This window comes from Schistocerca gregaria, chromosome 3, assembly GCF_023897955.1.
Source record: "Schistocerca gregaria isolate iqSchGreg1 chromosome 3, iqSchGreg1.2, whole genome shotgun sequence".
NCBI classification, from domain to species: Eukaryota; Metazoa; Arthropoda; class Insecta; order Orthoptera; family Acrididae; genus Schistocerca; species Schistocerca gregaria.
In genome coordinates this window covers 287680738-287698123 of record NC_064922.1, presented here as the reverse complement: position 1 = coordinate 287698123, position 17386 = coordinate 287680738, and the positions used below count along the sequence as shown (strand labels likewise).

General features: G+C 44.1%; 1 protein-coding gene across 1 annotated transcript in view; it reads left to right on the top strand.

The window, feature by feature from the left end:
* Positions 1 to 17386, top strand: part of LOC126355345 (uncharacterized) — a 708215-nt gene that overhangs the window by 259150 nt on the left and 431679 nt on the right. Inside the window, exon 7 of the mRNA XM_050005639.1 lies at positions 3396 to 3565. Coding sequence (XP_049861596.1) covers positions 3396 to 3565 — 170 coding nt within the window. The remainder of the gene's footprint in view (positions 1 to 3395; positions 3566 to 17386) is intronic.

Below are 17386 nucleotides of genomic sequence, written 5' to 3'. Positions count from 1 at the left end.
CACACGGGTACGCGGCATCTCCGTGTCCTTCACAGCGATCACTCAGCATCCGGCGCTGTTCACGCACCTTATATAGCCTACCACACCTTTTAACAATAATGAACATGAGCACCACCACTGCACCTCTGGGGCCTTTCTGCCAGTCGCATTTACATACCTGTCGATGGTTACATTGACATCCGACCATGTGTTCTGGTGCTTTATTTATTTTTTTGTCAGACAGTATACGTATCGACCACTGTGTGCGACGGCTCTCGTAATCTTGATATTCGTTGACTAGATAGCGGTAGTTAGTCTGCGTTAATGATGTATTTCGTGTAATCTGAGGGCGTGGTAACAGTTTTACTTTTCATACAAAGAAGGCTTTCACGACAGGATGATGCAGCTGCCGAGAGTTCTTCCGGGTTCTATGGTCGTGGTCAATGGAACTCTTCTATCCCTGACATTTCGTCCAAAGCTCGTTGAACATCTTAGGTTAGGTTAGGTTAGCGTTGTTTAACGTCTCGTCGACAACGAGGTCATTAGAGACGGATCGCAAGCTCGGGTTAGGGAAGGATGGAGAAGGAAATCGGCCGTGCCCTTTCAAAGGAACCATCCCGGCATTTGCCTGAAACGATTTAGGGAAATCACGGATAACCTAAATCAGGATGGCTGGAGACGGGATTGAACCGTCGTCCTCCCGAATGCGAGTCCAGTGTGCTAACCACTGCGCCACCTCGCTCGGTGGACATCTTAGGAGGTGCTCCTGGTTGTGCTTACCGTCTCTTACCGACTCAAGAGTTCCGTTGACCACGACCATACAACCAGGAAGAATTCTCGGCAGTTTTCCTTTTTTTTTTAAGAAGACACCACAAGTCTTTAAAATTTGTCGTAAAACAAGATTCGTAGTAGAACTGAATATTTCGTAATATCGTTCTCTCTGTAACTTTGATTGGTTAATCAACGAATGAAGTCGATAGCCTTTAAGCAAGTGTTTACACTCTTGCAAGTAAGTTAAATTCACTGGAAAAGCTATTTTTGTGAGTTAATATAAAGTCAATATTCATTAATGCTGACAGTCAGAGATCCTATGCGTATGTTAACTTTGAGTTCTATTTTATTAAAAAATTGATGATCGCTGCGCTGGGCTGTGTAATGTAGAAATCAAAAATAATTAATTTTTCTCACAGTTTAAGCTTTGGATTAATTTCTGTCCATTGAAACCCCCCATCTCACTTCCCTGAATTCGCTTTAAAAATTAACTATAATTTCCTTTTTAATAATACAACTGTTCCCTCTCGCAAAGGTAATTACTTTCAGATAAATTGGAAGGTACATGCGAAATTAAAATTTTGAATACTTTCACAGTATATACATACATCAAAAAAACTTTTGCATCACCCAGGTCCCCAGAACTGAAGATTGACGTTGACTGTGGATATTGTATCACAGGCACAGTCCCTTTGACTATTCAGAGATGTCACTAATCCCACCCAAAGATGTAAACAACCATACATGAGCAGCGCCTATTAGACTGAGTACGTCCAACAGCTGATCATTTCCAGTCATTCCACCAGGAAGGAGGTACACGTCTCGCGTTGTATGTAGTTCAATCACGCCTATACGGTCAATACAGCGGTTCGATGGTGTCCGCATTGTTATTTTGTGCCAGGGAGGGCTCTCAACAAGGGAAGTGTCTCGGAGTGAACCAAAGCGATGTTGTTCGGACATGGAGGAGATACACACAGACAGACAGGAACTGTCGATGACTCTGGCCGCCCAAGGGCTACTACTGCAGTGGATGACCGCTACCTAAAATTATGGCTCGGAGGAACCCTGACAGCAACGTCACCATGTTGAATGACGCTTTTCGTGTAGCCACAGGACGTCGTGTTACGACTCAAACTGTGCGCAATAGGCTGCATGATGCGCAACTTCACTCCTGACGTCCATGGCGAGGTCCATCTTTGCAACCACGACAACATGCAGCGCGGTACAGACGGGCCCAACAACATGCCTAATGGACCGCTCAGGATTGGCATCACATTACCTACACCGATGAGCGTCGCTTACGCCTTCAACCAGACAATCGTCGAAGACGTGTTTGGAAGCAAGTCGGTCAGGCTGAACGCCTTAGACACACTGCCCAGCGAGTGCAGCTAAGTGTAGGTTCCTTGCTGTTTTGGGGTGGCATTACAGGGAGCCGACGTACGCCGCTGGTGGTCATGGAACGCGCCGTAATGGCCGTACGATATGTGAATGCAATCCTCCAACCAATAGTGCAACCAAATCGGCAACATATTGGCGAGGCATTCGTTTTCATGGACGGAAATTCGCGCCCCCATCGTGCACATCTTGTGAATGACTTCCTTCAGGATAATGACATCGCTCGACTAGTGGCTAGCATGTTCTCAGACATGAACCCTGTCGAACATGCCTGGGTTAGATTGAAAAGGGCTGATCAAGGACTACGTGACCCACCAACCACTCTGAAAGACCTATGCCGAATCGCCGTTGAGGAGTGGGAGAATCTGGACCAACTTGTGGATAGTATGCCACGACGAATACAGGCATACATGAATGCAAGAACACATGCTACTGAGTATTAGAAGTACCGGGATGTACAGCAATATGGAACACCACCTCTGAAGGTGTCGCTTTATGGTGGTACAACATGCAATGTGTGGTATTCCTGAGCAATAAAAAGGGCGGAAGTGACGTTTATGTTGATCTCTATCCAATTTTTTGTACAGGTTCCGGAACTCTCGGTACCGAGGTGATGCAAAAGTTTTTTTGATGTGTATGTTTTCACTATAAGCGCTCATACGACCTAACGCGATGCGAACAACGTAAGGCAGGGTGAGCTGGAATAAAATGACAAAAAGAGATTGAGACATTATTGCCTCGACTATTTATAGACTTACACAAAACAAATGTCGACATAACCATAATTTTTTACGTCTAAAGTTTCTTAGTATACTACTTATTCTTTTGAAATGGTTGTTCTTAAATAATTCATAATTCTACACAAAACAGTAACGAAGTTGAAACTTCCTGGCAGATTAAAACTGTGTGCCGAACCGAGACTCGAACTCGGGAAGGTAGGGGGCGAGGTACTGGCAGAAGTAAAGTTGTGAGGACGGGGCGTGAGTCGTGCTTGGGTAGCTCAGTAGGTAGAGCACTTGCCCGCGAAAGGCAAAGATCCCGAGTTCGAGTCCCGGTCGGGCACTCAGTTTTAATCTGCCAGGAAGTTTCATATCAGCCCACACTCCACTGCAGAGTGAGAATCTCATTCTAGTAACGGAGTTATTTGAAATCATGCCTTACACCTGTGTAAGAGTGGCTTCATGTGCCAGAAGCACACTGCGCAGTGTTTGCAAGTAACGGCAGCGTGTCTGTGGTGTGTGGTGCCGCAGACTGGTTCCCGCAGCAGCCCAACGACGACGCGCTGGCCGAGCAGAACTGCGTGGAGGTGCGGCGCTCGCTGGCCGGACACCGAGACCGCTCCTTCCGCTGGAACGACCGCTCCTGCGCCGTCCGCAACGCCTTTGTCTGCCAGCGCCGGCGCGACACTCCCAAGCAGCAGGTAAGAGCAGCGATCCGTACCAGCGCAGACTGTCTGCCCGAGCGGGTGAGCGCCTGTCTCACTTGTGCTACTGGCTTCGTGATCTCCTGCTATAAACCCACAGTTCGTAGTAACTGACACAAAGGCATTTAATGAATGGCAAATTAAATCAAGCGCTCTCCAAAAAAAGGATTGTTATAAGCCTGTAGCTGCTGATCTATATCAGTGGTTCTCAACCTTGGGGATGGGAGTGGGGGGAAGGCCATGAGGATTTGTTGGTGGACAGGGAAGACGTGGGTAAACAGCTCTGGAGCAAGCAGAATCATTCAATCGCACAAGGCATAATTTGGTACAGGGTGTTTCCGTAAGAGCGTGCAAAAATTTAACGGAACATAGGGGATGCTCCACTGAACAACTGGAGGTAGGGAACCCGCGGTCGGAGAGGCCAGCTTAAGGAGATAACAGGAATTTGCATTAGGTATGTAAGTGGGCTGCTTCTGTGTTGGCAGCGCTGTGTAGCGCTTTGCATTGGATCTCTGACTGCGCTTTCTTTGTAAGAGACTCTGTGGCTGGTCGGACTCGTTGTTGGAAGTTAATCGCCACTACTGTTGGGCAGTTGGAAGTTAGTCGCCAGCAGCGACGGAAGTACTTTCGGGCAGTTGGAAGTAAACATGTGGATGTTACATTATGAAGGTAAAAAAATACATTATTTGGTTTGCAACAAAATCTTTCCTTTCCTAACCACATGCCTATTAGTAGTTAGTAGCTTTAGCAGTTATAATCTTTTATTTAGCTGGCAGTATTAACGCTCGCTTTCTTGCAGTAGATCGCGTAATGAAGATTTTTGTGAGGTAAGTGCTTAATGAAATGTACAGGTTATTGTTAAGATTTATTTTTAATTAGGACCATTCTTTTGAATAAATTATTTGAAGTCAGGTTGTAATTTTTTAAGCCGTCAGATTGGGTTGCGCTAGAATATTGTGGGTCAGTGCTGACATGATACGAAAAAGTAAAGAGAGCGTAGGCTCAGTACGTTGAGTTTTACTCAGCTGTTTTAGAATCAAATGATTTTGAAGTTTTATCTTCTCAGTCTTTCTGCAGTTTAAGTACAGATACACTCATTTAAATAAAGAAGTTTCAGTTACAGTTAACTTCAAATACCATCATTGACACAATGAACGTACCATTTGCACTGTATCTTACAAAATGTGCTGAAAGTGTCAGTCATCAACTTCATTGCAAGCGTGACGTTGGCAAACAACATTCTGACACATCCTGACAAATATCCCTGGTGTGTTTCGAATAACAGCACAGGCATCTACAGTTCTGGCAACTAATTCTAACTCCGTATCCACCGGGGTCTCACACACAAGTGACTTTATATATCGCCAAAGGAGGTAATCAAGGTGACTCATATTAGGTGACCTCGTAGGCTATGGAACAGGATCTCCCCTTACAATCCAGCGACCAGTAAATTCTTCCTAGTAATCACGTTCGTCCTCCTGGTTTCCTTTCCTTGCAGTTAATAAAGAATGTACATTTAAATAAACAGCACAGTACTTGTAAACTTGTACGGATATTAGTTGTAAATAAACTGGAAAATAGTACTTTTAGACACAGCGGTAGTCAAGTTTACCTCCATATCTCCTTAAGCTGGTTTCTCCGACCACAGGTATCAGGTAGAAGTGGTTGGGAATCACTGATCTATGTAAACAACTCTCTTATACTTTTGCAGATGATGCTATCGTATACTCCTAGTAAAGTCATCAGAACACAAGGATGAGTTGCAAAACTATTTAGACAAGATGACTGCTTGGGGCGGTAAATCGGAGTCGGCCCTGAACATTAAAGATTGTGACGTCCTCTACACAAGTACCAAAAAATTTGTTAAATTGTTTTACGCAATAAATAACACAAATTTAAAGATTTTACATTGAATTAAACACATAGGGATTACAGCTACTAACAACTTAAATTGGAAACATCGCATAGAAAATGTGGAGATTGAGAATAAAAGGCTGCGTTTCACTGACAAAACACTTGGAAGAAGCAACAGATCTACTAAAGAGACGTAATCTCCACGAGTTAGCTGCTATATCTGAAAATAATCACGATATTTCGAAGGTCCATCTGTTCGCCAACTTCAGGAGAGATGGTATTAGCACTGAGTCCTGTGGAAATCTCATACCAAGACGAGAACTCGTCGTTTTATACGAGGGTTGGAACTTAAATAGTGGCATCTATTTATTCACAGCCGATACAAAAAAGTTGCATGTTTGCACCTTTTACTGTTCTTCAAATCAGTCACCAGAATTGTGTAGAACCCGTTCCCAGCGATGTGGAAGGCGTAGTACACCGTTAGCAGAGTGTGACGATGATGCGAATGGAGCGGTATACTGCCTGTCGAATCTCTGGAACAGTTCTGAAACGAATACCGCCGTCAATGCACAGCATTACTGTTCGGTTTTTGGAGCATCAACCGAGGCCAGCTTTGCGAAAGAAGCGGCGACACTTCCTGCGCAACCCACCCATCATTTTGCACGACAATGCGAGGGCGAGTACAGCGCAATCTGTGGCTGCTCTGTTTGTTCGATGGGACTGCGAAGTACTGTACCATCCACCATACTCCCCGGACTTAAGTCCTTGTGACTTTATTCCGAAGATGAAGGAACCACTTCAGAACAGTTCCTGAAAATCGACAGGCAGTAGACGGCCCATGCGCACCATTAACAGAACAGGCTCTGCTAACGGTATACTACTCCTTCCACATCGCTGGCAACGGGTTCTACACAACGCTGGTGACTACTTTGAAGAACTGTAACATGGGCAAACATGTAACTCTTTTGTATAGGTTGTTAATAAATAGTTGCCACTATTTAAGTTTCCACACTCATATAATCCCCCATACCGTACAAATCGCGTGCGCCACCTAATACTTGCACTATCCACAGTACTGCCCCTATCGCGCCGCCCGTAGTGGACACCGGCGCTGACGATTTATCGAACCAAACATCAGCCTCAAAGACCCAAATATACCACACCAAAGAAATTAGACCTTTCATAGGGATAATACCAGATTTCATGACCTGCTAAGAGGAATATACTCGTCTTCATCAATCAAGTTGTTTGGCAACCTAACTTTAGTAGACCCTTTATAAACACTGTTCCAAAAACCGCACATAGCGTACTCTCAGTATCTTGTCATATCTCATCCCGCTTCCCTCGTTTAAACAATGCTCCTCGACCGCCGAATTTTCACGCAGTTGTAACCTGGTGTGATGGCCAAGTTTCGTGTACTTGTCCTGAACTGCCCGAGTCGACAGGTTGATGTAAGCCTTACCAGTCTGACCAAAGCCCCAAACCATCTTTGACGGAGTCGAGTAGTGGCCTAATTTTGACAGGTGGACGGAACACACTCTTAATATCAATACTCTTTAAAATACGATCCTGGCATAAGGAATAAAAGCCACAGATCTATATTCTTCTTCATGCACGTCCTGAGGTGGTCCGGATTTCATAGTCCAACTAATCTGCTTCTCGGAGTATCCATTTTCCTTAAACACAGACGCCAACTGTGCCATTTCCTTTGCTAGACTGTTCCCGCCAGAAGTAACACTTTCTGTGCAAAGGACTCTGGTACACAGGGCATATGCTGTTCCCGAACCGGAAAGTCTAAGCAATAGGAATAGGCAGAGCACAAACGCAGAGTTGTAGAAACGTGAATAACTAGGGGAAGATAAACGATACCCCCTACGCTTAAACCAAAGAGAACATTGGAGAAAAGGGAAGCAACTAAAAGAGTGTCAAATAGCTCACATGGCAAGCCAGTACTACTCAATGAAGGGAAAGCTCAAAGGTGGAAAGATTACTTACAGGATCTATGTAAGGGAAAAAATATAGGACGATAAGCCGTTCAGACAATGAGAGAAAAAAAGCTTTTGAAATGTGGTGCTATAGACAAATGCACAAGGTTAGATGAGTTGATGGAATAACAAATCAGTTGGTAATGAATCGAATTACAGTAAGAAATTTATGGTACAACCTGACTAAGAGAATGGATCGATTGCTAGGACACATAATGACGCACCATGGAATCCTTAATTTGCTAATGGAGATAAAAATTGTAGAGGGAGAACAGGGGATAAAAGAAAGTAAGTAGATTCAGTTGGATGTAGGTTCCGGTAGTTATGCAGAGATGAAGCGGCTTGCACAAGATAGATTAGCATGGAGAGATGCATCGAACCAGTATTCGTGATGAGGACCATACCAACGAACAACCAGAGTCCTGAGGACGTCAGTGTTTTAGTACGGAGGGTGGCAACCTTATTCATGAAGATATCGGTCGGTATTCGTCCGTTTCTGGTAATTTCCGAGAATACCATCATGTTTTCGTAAACTGTTGCATCCAAAACTCTAAGCTTTCATTTTCATCCTCCATAGTAAACTTAATGCTAGCATGAAGACATTTGAAGTGCTCCAAATATCGGTTAAGTCCGCAGGTCTAGACGAAAAACGTCAGCGCAGCTACCGAAACATTTGCGTTTCAGAGCCGATGTTCTCAGTGCTCTATCCTCAAAGTCCTCCACTTGTAAACTGCTATTAATGACGCGTATAACATAGAATCTGGCACACTTGGCGTATGTGTAAGGAAAACTGATACTCCGAGAAGATTCGTCGATCTAAAGGATTTGGACCGGTCTGAAGATGCGTGAAGAGCAGTATAGATCTGTGGCTCTCGTTTCTTAAGTTGGCCTGATACCCTCAATGACTGGAATAGTCTTAAGGAGATTTGATATTAAGAATGTTTTCTGCCCATCTGCAAAGATTAGGGCACAACACGACTCCATCAAGGGTGATTTGGGATTTGGGACCTAGATACCTCCGCGTATACAAAATTCCGTGTCATAGTGAGAAGGTCAGGTAATGCACACAGTTCAGGACCGGTGGGTGGAACTTCTCGTCATACGAGGCTACAAAAGCCTGAAAAATCGGCGGTAGCGGAGCACCGTTTAAATGAGATATACGTTTAAAGTGTGACGCAACCCTAATAGTGGCTGGTGCGTCCGGTTTCCAGCTCGTGTTTATAAGGAGCCATCTGAAATTGGGTCGGAAGACAACTTGATAATAGAGACAAAATTTTTATTCTCAGAAGTATGTGCAACTTTGTTTTATTCCGCATGAACGCGCAACGTTCTTTGGTGCAGTCGGCACGAGTGTTTTTTGCTGATAGTCCGATACGTCGTAACGCTGTCGTTTACTACAGGCGGTGCAACAACACGTCTTTGGGGGCAGCACAAGTGTTGGACTGTGCATGCGCCCAATACAGGACGGTAGGCTACATAGGACGATCGTTTCCAGCTTTGGAATCGGTTTTCAGCGGGATTCAGCAGTTGCAATGGTTTTCCTCAAGATGGCGGATAGATGGAACCCTGAAACATCGAGTAATTTTGTTTTTAGGATCCCACAGCAAGCTCCAACAAAATGCCAATAAGTACTGCCCCTGGAAAGCCTGTGCACTGATACTAAAGAGAATACCTACGTATAATTTGTCCGTCCTCTTGTGGAGTATTGTTGCCTGGTATGAAATTCTTACCAGATAAAATTGCCAGGGGACATCTGAAGAGTTCAAAGAAGGGTAGCTTGCTTTTTGTTATTCTGAAATAATGAAAAGAGTGTCACAGGTATGATGCGTTGGTGTGACAATCAATAAGACAAGTCGTTTATTGTGGCAATTCGCAGGACATGCTAGTTTTCAGATACCAGCAAACTGAACAGTATCTATGAACTGTATACTTTTAGAAGAGAATATTTTTTGGTAAGGATGTACTTTTAGCGTGAGACATTCGCTAATAAATAACGCGATTGGCGCGGAAGGGAAATCGAGCCTATTAGATCTAAGGAGAGAGCTAGTTTAGCAGGACAATAAGGGAACACAATACTCGCTGCATAGCTTAAAACGATGCTCTCCTTGAGTGCCAGTACGACGTTTGACGACATCGCCATTAGATGGTGATATTCCATTCACTGCGAAACAGAAGGGGTCTCTGCCCGACTCACTTATCTCTTACCTGACTGGTCATGAATGTTGTGACTTAGGAAGTCAGGATTAGCATGGAAGGTCAAGGCACCTATAACGTCACTCCTTAAACACAACAACTAGTAGATTAATAAATTAACAATTTATTTCGCATTTATAAAACAGCTAACGTACAATCGACAAGTGGCCGTCTTACAAACAGTATCCAAAATGACCAATAACTTCCTTCTGACGCAAGCAGCAAATTAGAATTACTTAATGAACAACAAATCCGAAGTAATTTCAAGATGGCCAAGATAATTTTTTTTAGCAATACACAACCATCACAATACATTACACTTAATGTTATTCATTGGCAATCAAAGATAATTTTTTAAAATACTTGAGGGATGTTCGATATTAATCAAATGGGCAGTGATCCAGGTTGCCCTGGACAAAAGGTGACGTAACTTAAAATGCCGGAAGCAGCAGACCAGCCGTCCAAAACAACACCTAAACGCCGGGGCCCGACCGGACGTCACTGCCCATTAGACGTCACAGCTTCTGTGCACCGAAGCGGAACGTGGCGCTACTCCCACACACCCCAGACCTGCCGGAGTGACCGACCGGTTCTACGCGGTACAGTCTGGAACCGCGCGACCGCTGCGGTCGCAGGTTCGAATCCTGCCTCGGGCATGGATGTGTGTGATGTCCTTAGGCTAGTTAGTTTTAAGTAGTTCTAAGTTCTAGGGGACTGATGACCTCAGAAGTTAAGTCCCATGGTGCTCAGAGCCATTTGAACCACACAGCCCAACTCGCAGAAAACTGGAACACAAATAGACTGCAGAAAACACGGCAAACGCCAAGCAAACATCAATTAATCAATAAACAGTATAAGTTAAAAAAACGATTAGTGCTTTGAATGGAAACTAGTTAAATTTTGCAACAATATCAATGCTGTAAGACATTTAAACTAAGACTTGTACACAAATGGAATGCTGTAAAATAATATAGTTTGAATGGTTCAAATGGCTCTGAGCACTATGGGATTTAACATCTGAGGTCATTAGTCCCCTAGACTTTGAACTACTTAAACCTAACTAACCTAAGGACATCACGCTCGAGGCAGGATTCGTACCTGCGACCGTAGCAGCAGTGCGGTTCCGGACTGAAGCGCCTAGGACCGCTCGATCACAACGGTCCAGCACACAGTTTTAATCTGCCAGGAAGTTTCATATCACCGAACACTCCGCTGCAGAATGAAAATCTCATTCTGGAAACAACCCCAAGGCTGTGGCTAAGCCATGTCTCTGCAATATCCTTTCTTTCAGGAGTGCTTGTTCTGCAAGGTTCGCAGGAGAGCTTCTGTAAAGTTGGGAAGGTAGGAGACGAGGTACTGGCAGAAGTAAAGCTGTGACAAAGGGGTGTGAGACGTGCTTGGGTAGCTCAGTTGGTAGAGCACTTGCCTGCGAAAGACAAAGGTCCCGAGTTCGAGTCTCAGTCCAGCACACAGGTTTAAAATGCCAGGAAGTTAGGCTTGTGCAGTTTAATTTCTTTGCATAGGTCTGCCATGTAAGTGCCTATTGTGTAAGCTTCATATGCAGAAAATCAGGACTATGAGCTAATATGTTCAATACCTTACAGTTACTACATATTCGGAGGCACAGATTTCCTTAAGGTAAGTAGTGACTGCTGGTTTTCATGGGATCACACACCTTGGCGGCTGCTCTTACTTCAACAACACGTACATTAGGGCAACTAACCAACACGTGACAGTCGCTACAGCGCAAATAGTTCCATGAAACGAAGGCAACTGTTGTAACTGCGACCGGGACAGTCGCGGGGTTGAAATGACGGAAAGCGCGCACACCTACGGAGAGGCCCGCGAACAACAACACAACGGGAGAGGACGGACACGACCAACGAAGGACAGAACGAACAACAACAACTACAACAACAACAACAAATGGCTCCGAGCACTATGGGACTTAACTTCTGTGGTCACCAGTCCCCTAGAACTTAGAACTAATTTAACCTAACTAACCTAAAGACATCACACACAACCATGGCAGGATTCGAACCTGCGACCATAGCGGTCGCGCGGTTCCAGACTGAAGCGCCTAGAACCGCTCGCCCACAACAGCTGGCGAACAACAAGAAGATCGAACAACGGAGTCACAAGGAAACCTAACAAACACGTCCACTCGTACACAGAACAAGAAAGTAAGTAAGCTATCTAATGGGAGGCGATGTGTTCACAAACGTATGCAAGATTAGACTGGATGGCTGAGGTTTTTTTGTTGTTGTTTTTTTTCTTTATTGTTATTTGACACGTAACAAAAAGGTGGGATGGCAGCAGCACACTGCGCTGCTCTTCAGCCACAAGTTTTACAGAGAAAATTCAATGGAGGCAGAGAATATACAGAACAAAGTGGGAGGCAGAAAAACAGTAGACACAGAAACAAAGAACACGAAGCTGTTTACACGCGAAGACACTTAAATAAACTGTTGGTACTGAACACGGACACTGATGACGGAGACGACAAGTGAACGATGGAGAGTGGGCGGCGAAGAACACTGAGGCACAAACACGACGGCACACACACTAAAACGATGGCAATAATCTCCGGCGCGCGAATGTCCACTTTACATGTGTGAGTCCGGGGACCTGCCAAGAGGCGAAGAAGGTGGTGGGGCAGGGAGAGGGGAGAGCAAAGATGCCAAGGGCAGAGGAGATGGGGGGAGGAATGAAGGTATGGGGTAAGGGAAGCCCGAGGGAGGAGGGGTGAGAGAGGGAGGAGGGAGGGAAGGGGGAGAGAAGGGAGAGAGGGCTGGCTGAGCTTTTTTTTCCTTTATTGTTATTTTAATACCTAAACAATCAGGTAGGCTGTCAGCGGCATGTTACGCCGCTCTTCAGCCATAGTGTTGACAATAACAGAACACAGAATGAAGAAGCAGAATGTACATAGTGACAGGCAAAAAATAGTGGTCACAGATACACAAAAAACACGGAGCCGTTCACACTCGACGATAACGACATTGAAAAGACGTTGACCCGGCGCACAGAACACTGATGAATCCGACGGCAAAAGTGAACGCTGGCTGAGCGACAGGCAGGCGCTTAAGTACTCTATCTGGCGCCGCTATTGGCCACTGTAACCATGTGTTCCACTGTGGCGCCCTCACACTAAAAGCGGGCCATAAGGCGCGCGCCGCCACAGCTTAAGGCGCGATGGTGCAGAGACCTCTAGGGGTCTTCGACGTCAATGACGTCTGATGGGGATTCAGAATCCGCGACGCGCGGTACCAGAGCAACAAAACTAGTTACACTTCCAATGGAGAGCGTTGTTCGAGATGGTCTCGAGGAAAGGATCTGTCCGAGAAAACAGGCACTAAAGCAATGCGACGAGCAGCGTGAGTTGACATCAGGCAGATGCACCACCAAGTCGTGACCGTCGTGCAAGGTAGTTCGTCCGCATCGCCGCTGGCCGATCGCGCATGTTTTGTTCCTTCGTCCCCTCAGGCACACCCTAGCGCCTCGTAGCGAGTCCCACGACCAACTTCCCGAAAGCCAATACCCGCCGCCAGATCACAACAGGGGCAAAGAGCGAAATGCAGCTGGGTAATCGATAGTCGTGCCAAAGAGCTGGTGACTCAGTAAAGGCGCACCACGGCTCAAATGTCTATTGTGATGGTCATGTAATGGAGGATGTTGTTGTTGTGGTCTTCAGTCCTGAGACTGGTTTGATGCAGTCTCCATGCTAATCTATCCTGTGCAAGCTGCTTCATCTCCCAGTACTTACTGCAACTTACATCCTTCTGAATCTGATTAGAGTATTCATCTCTTGATCTCCCTCTACGATTTTTACCCTCCACGCTGCCCTCAAATGCTAAACTTGTGATCCCTTGATGCCTCAGAACATGTCCTACCAACCGGTCCCTTCTTCTTGTCAAGTTGTGCCACAAACTCCTCTTCTCCACAATTCTATTCAATACCTCCTCATCAGTTATGTGATCTACCCATCTAATCTTCAGCATTATCCTCTAGCACCACATTTCGAAAGCTTCTATTCTCTTCCTGTCCAAAGTATTTATCGTCCATGTTTCACTTCCATACATGGCTACACTCCATACAAATAATTTCACAAACGACTTCCTGACACTTAAATCTATATTCGATGTTAACAAATTTCTCTTCTTCAGAAACGCTTTCCTTGCCATTGCCAGTGTAGTTTTTATATCCTCTCTACTTCGACCATCATCAGTTATTTTGTTCCCCAAGTAGAAAAACTCCTTTACTACTTTAAGTGTCTCATTTCCCAATCAAATTCCCTCTGCATCACCCGACTTAATTCGACTACATTCCATTATCCTCGTTTTGCTTTTATTGATGTTCATCTTATATCCTCCTTTCAAGACACTGACCATTCCGATCAACTGCTCTTCCAGAGCCTTGCTGTCTCTGACAGAATTTCAATGGCATCGTCGAACCTCAAAGTTTTTATTCCTTCTCCACGGATTGTAATACCATCTCCAATTTTTTTTTTGTTTACAGATTGAATAATATGAGGGAGAGCCTTCAACCCTGTCTCACTCCCTTCCCAACCACTGCTTCCCTTTCATGCCCCTCCACTCTTATAACTGCCATCTGGTTTTTGTACAAATTGTAAATAGCCTTTCACTCCCTGTATTTTACCCCTGCCTCCTTCAGAATTTGAAATAGTGTATTCCAGTCAACATTGTCAAAAGCTTCCTCTAAATCTACAAATGCTAGAAACATAGGCTTGCCTTTCCTTATTCTTTCATCTAAGATAAGTCGTAAGGTCAGTATTGCCTCGCGTGTTCCAACATTTCTACGGAATCCAAACTGATCTTCCACGAGGTCGGCTTCTACCAGTTTTTCCATTCGTCTGTGAAGAATTCGCGTTAGTATTTTGTAGCCGTGACTTATTAAACTGATAGTTCGGTAATTTTCATATCTGTCAACGAAGTGACAGAACACGGTTAATTTCGAAGGAAAATGATATATGGCGGACAAAGCATGGAGTCTAACAGCAGACTGGCTCAGACAAAGAGGTCATTCCTGGCTAAAACTAGTCTACCGGAATCAAACATTGACATTAATTTGAGGAAGAACTTTCTGAGAATGCTCGTTTGGAGCACAATATTTTACAGTACTGAATCCTGGCTGTAGGAAAATCGGAAAATAAGAGAAACGAAATGTTTGAGATGTGGTGCTGATAAGGATGTTGGCAATCAGGTGGACTCAGAAGATAAGAAATGAGGATGTTCTCTGCAGAAGGCGCGAGGAGAGGAACGTGTGGGAAATGCCTCTAAGGACAATAGATAGCATGATGGGACACGCATTAAGACATCAAGAATAAGTTCCATGGTAATAGAGGAAGCTTTAGAAAAATAGCAGGGCCAGAAGATATTGAAATACGAGTATATCCAACAAACAACTAAGGACATTTGGTGGAAGTGTCATTCTTAAGACTGATTGGCAAGGGAGAGGAATTCTTGGCGGGCTGCATCAAATTAGACGGAAGACTAATGAGACAAGAAAAAGAGGGAAAGCCGCGTGTGGTCTTTTCAAGCAGTCCTCTAGCAGTTCTTCGAAAATGAATCCTAAACAAAAGTTGTGGTATGTCTGGTCGAAATGCATCGAGGGTCTTAGTTCTTCTGTTACTTCCCTCTGCCAGTATCATAACAATATCGTCGATGATATTAATAAATACGAAGCAAATGGAGAATGGTTTCGCTTGGCTAAGAGACGGTAGGATTCCTGAATCTATTCCATTTGCAAAACATTCGTTCGTAGACTTTCAAAGTTACTGGAAGGCCGGACGATAAATTACTACTATAAACTTTTGACGTGACTGGTACCAGTGGAACAATCAAGGACAGAAGAAGTAAAAGACGAGAGGTGCGTTAACGTTGACGGGATGTTTTTTACGTGCGACTGCACATTGGCGCATGCTCGCACAAAGCAACGCATATTCATATCTCGTTGGCTTGCCACGAACGCATCTACGTTCTGCGTGCTTGACCTTTCGCGCTGCGGGACAAAAAGCTGATGCGGGCCTCTAAAGTTTATGGCTAATAATGACCCGTATGCATCCCGTCCGCTGTGCGCGGTTTTGGACGAGCCGTGGGTAATAAGCAGGTTTACAGCGGTGACCCCTTCCCGGTTTATGCGGCGCGGATATTTACCAGGAGAAAAGCCCTCGTTTAGTGGAGGGCATCTCCACAGGCCATTGTCCTTCCGTATACAAGCCTTTCTTTGTACGCTTGCCTCTGGCATGTGCAGTAATCTCAAATTCCTTCATAAAAAAAATCTCTTAGGTTTCACCACGAGATTCACCTTACAATAAATGTATTGTTGCCTCTTTTTATGTCCTGTACAAGTGTACAATTTGGCAACAACATGCTCTACTGTGTTATATTACCTGAAAGCTATATGAGAGGCATGTTTTACAACCCAAACAGACTTCCTCGGTGAATTAAAGTAATCAATAACACAAACCAACTACAAAAAGACGTTTTCAATAACAGTGGCTAACTCTTGAGGTTTTTAGTGTAGTGGATCAAAATATAATAATAACTATGCCGTATCAATGACAGTTTTTTTTAGAATTAAGACTACATACTCTAAAAAATATATACTTAGCGATACTTTTTTTCCGTCATCAGTCTTTTCAATAGTTTGAACCTGCTCGTCACAAATTCCTACCATGTCCCAACTTCTTATCTTATAGCAGCACTTGACCCTACGTCCTCAATTATTTGTAGAATGTGTTCCAGTTTCTGTATTCCCTTACAATTTTTATCCTCTAAAGATCCCTCTAGAACAGTGTAAGTTTTTCGCTGAAACCTTAACACATTTCCTATTATAGTATCCCTTCTTCTTGTCTATGTTTTCCATGAGTAATTATCTTGTCCGATTCAGCGTAGAACTTCATCATTCATTATCTTATCGGCCTACAAAATTTTCAGCACCCTTCGGTAGCCCCACATTTGAAACGCTTCGATTCTCTTCTTGTTTCGGTGCTCCCATGCTCCATGATTCACTACCATACAATACTGTGCTCAAAACGTATGTTCTCGGAAACTTCTTCCTCAAATTAATATATTACTATTTCAGTTAATATCAAGCTGAAATTTACTTAATATATTTGATAACTGTTACGAAGGAAAGGGTTCATATTACAGTTGTTGTGGCATCATGCTAGAAAAGTGAAACAAGTTACGATTTTTATGGACATCAACTGTCACTTTTTTAACAGTAACCTTGATTGCTTCCCCCCTCCCCCCCCCCCACTCCCCGTCCCTCCCCCTCCTCCCTTGCCGTCAAAAATCTGTAAGCTTTCACCAGCAGTACATCTAAATGATGAAGAGATGGCATCAAGAATACGAACTCCACTGTATTAGTTCACCGAGACGTACAGTTGACATTTCATCGGACCAGATTTACAGTGCCTTTCTAATAATATTTTAATGTTTATAGTGGAAAATTAGATCAATTTTCATTACAATTTCACGTATTAGCTATAATCACTTTGTGGCGTATTCAGCAGCAAATAAAATCTTCAGATCGAGATGTTACCTAAGAAAAATATTTCGTCGTTGACCTGTGTAATTTAGAATACAGAAAAGCGAAACAGCGGGCTTCACAGGAAGTCCTTCGTATGGCTATGAAATGATTTTCATGCTGAATTGTGCGCTCGTGGTTTTATTTCTTCTCGTGTTTGGGAAATGTTTTTTATTCTTCAACCGTCTGCAAAACACGAAATATTTGTATTTCAGTTTTGTTTCACAGAAACTGA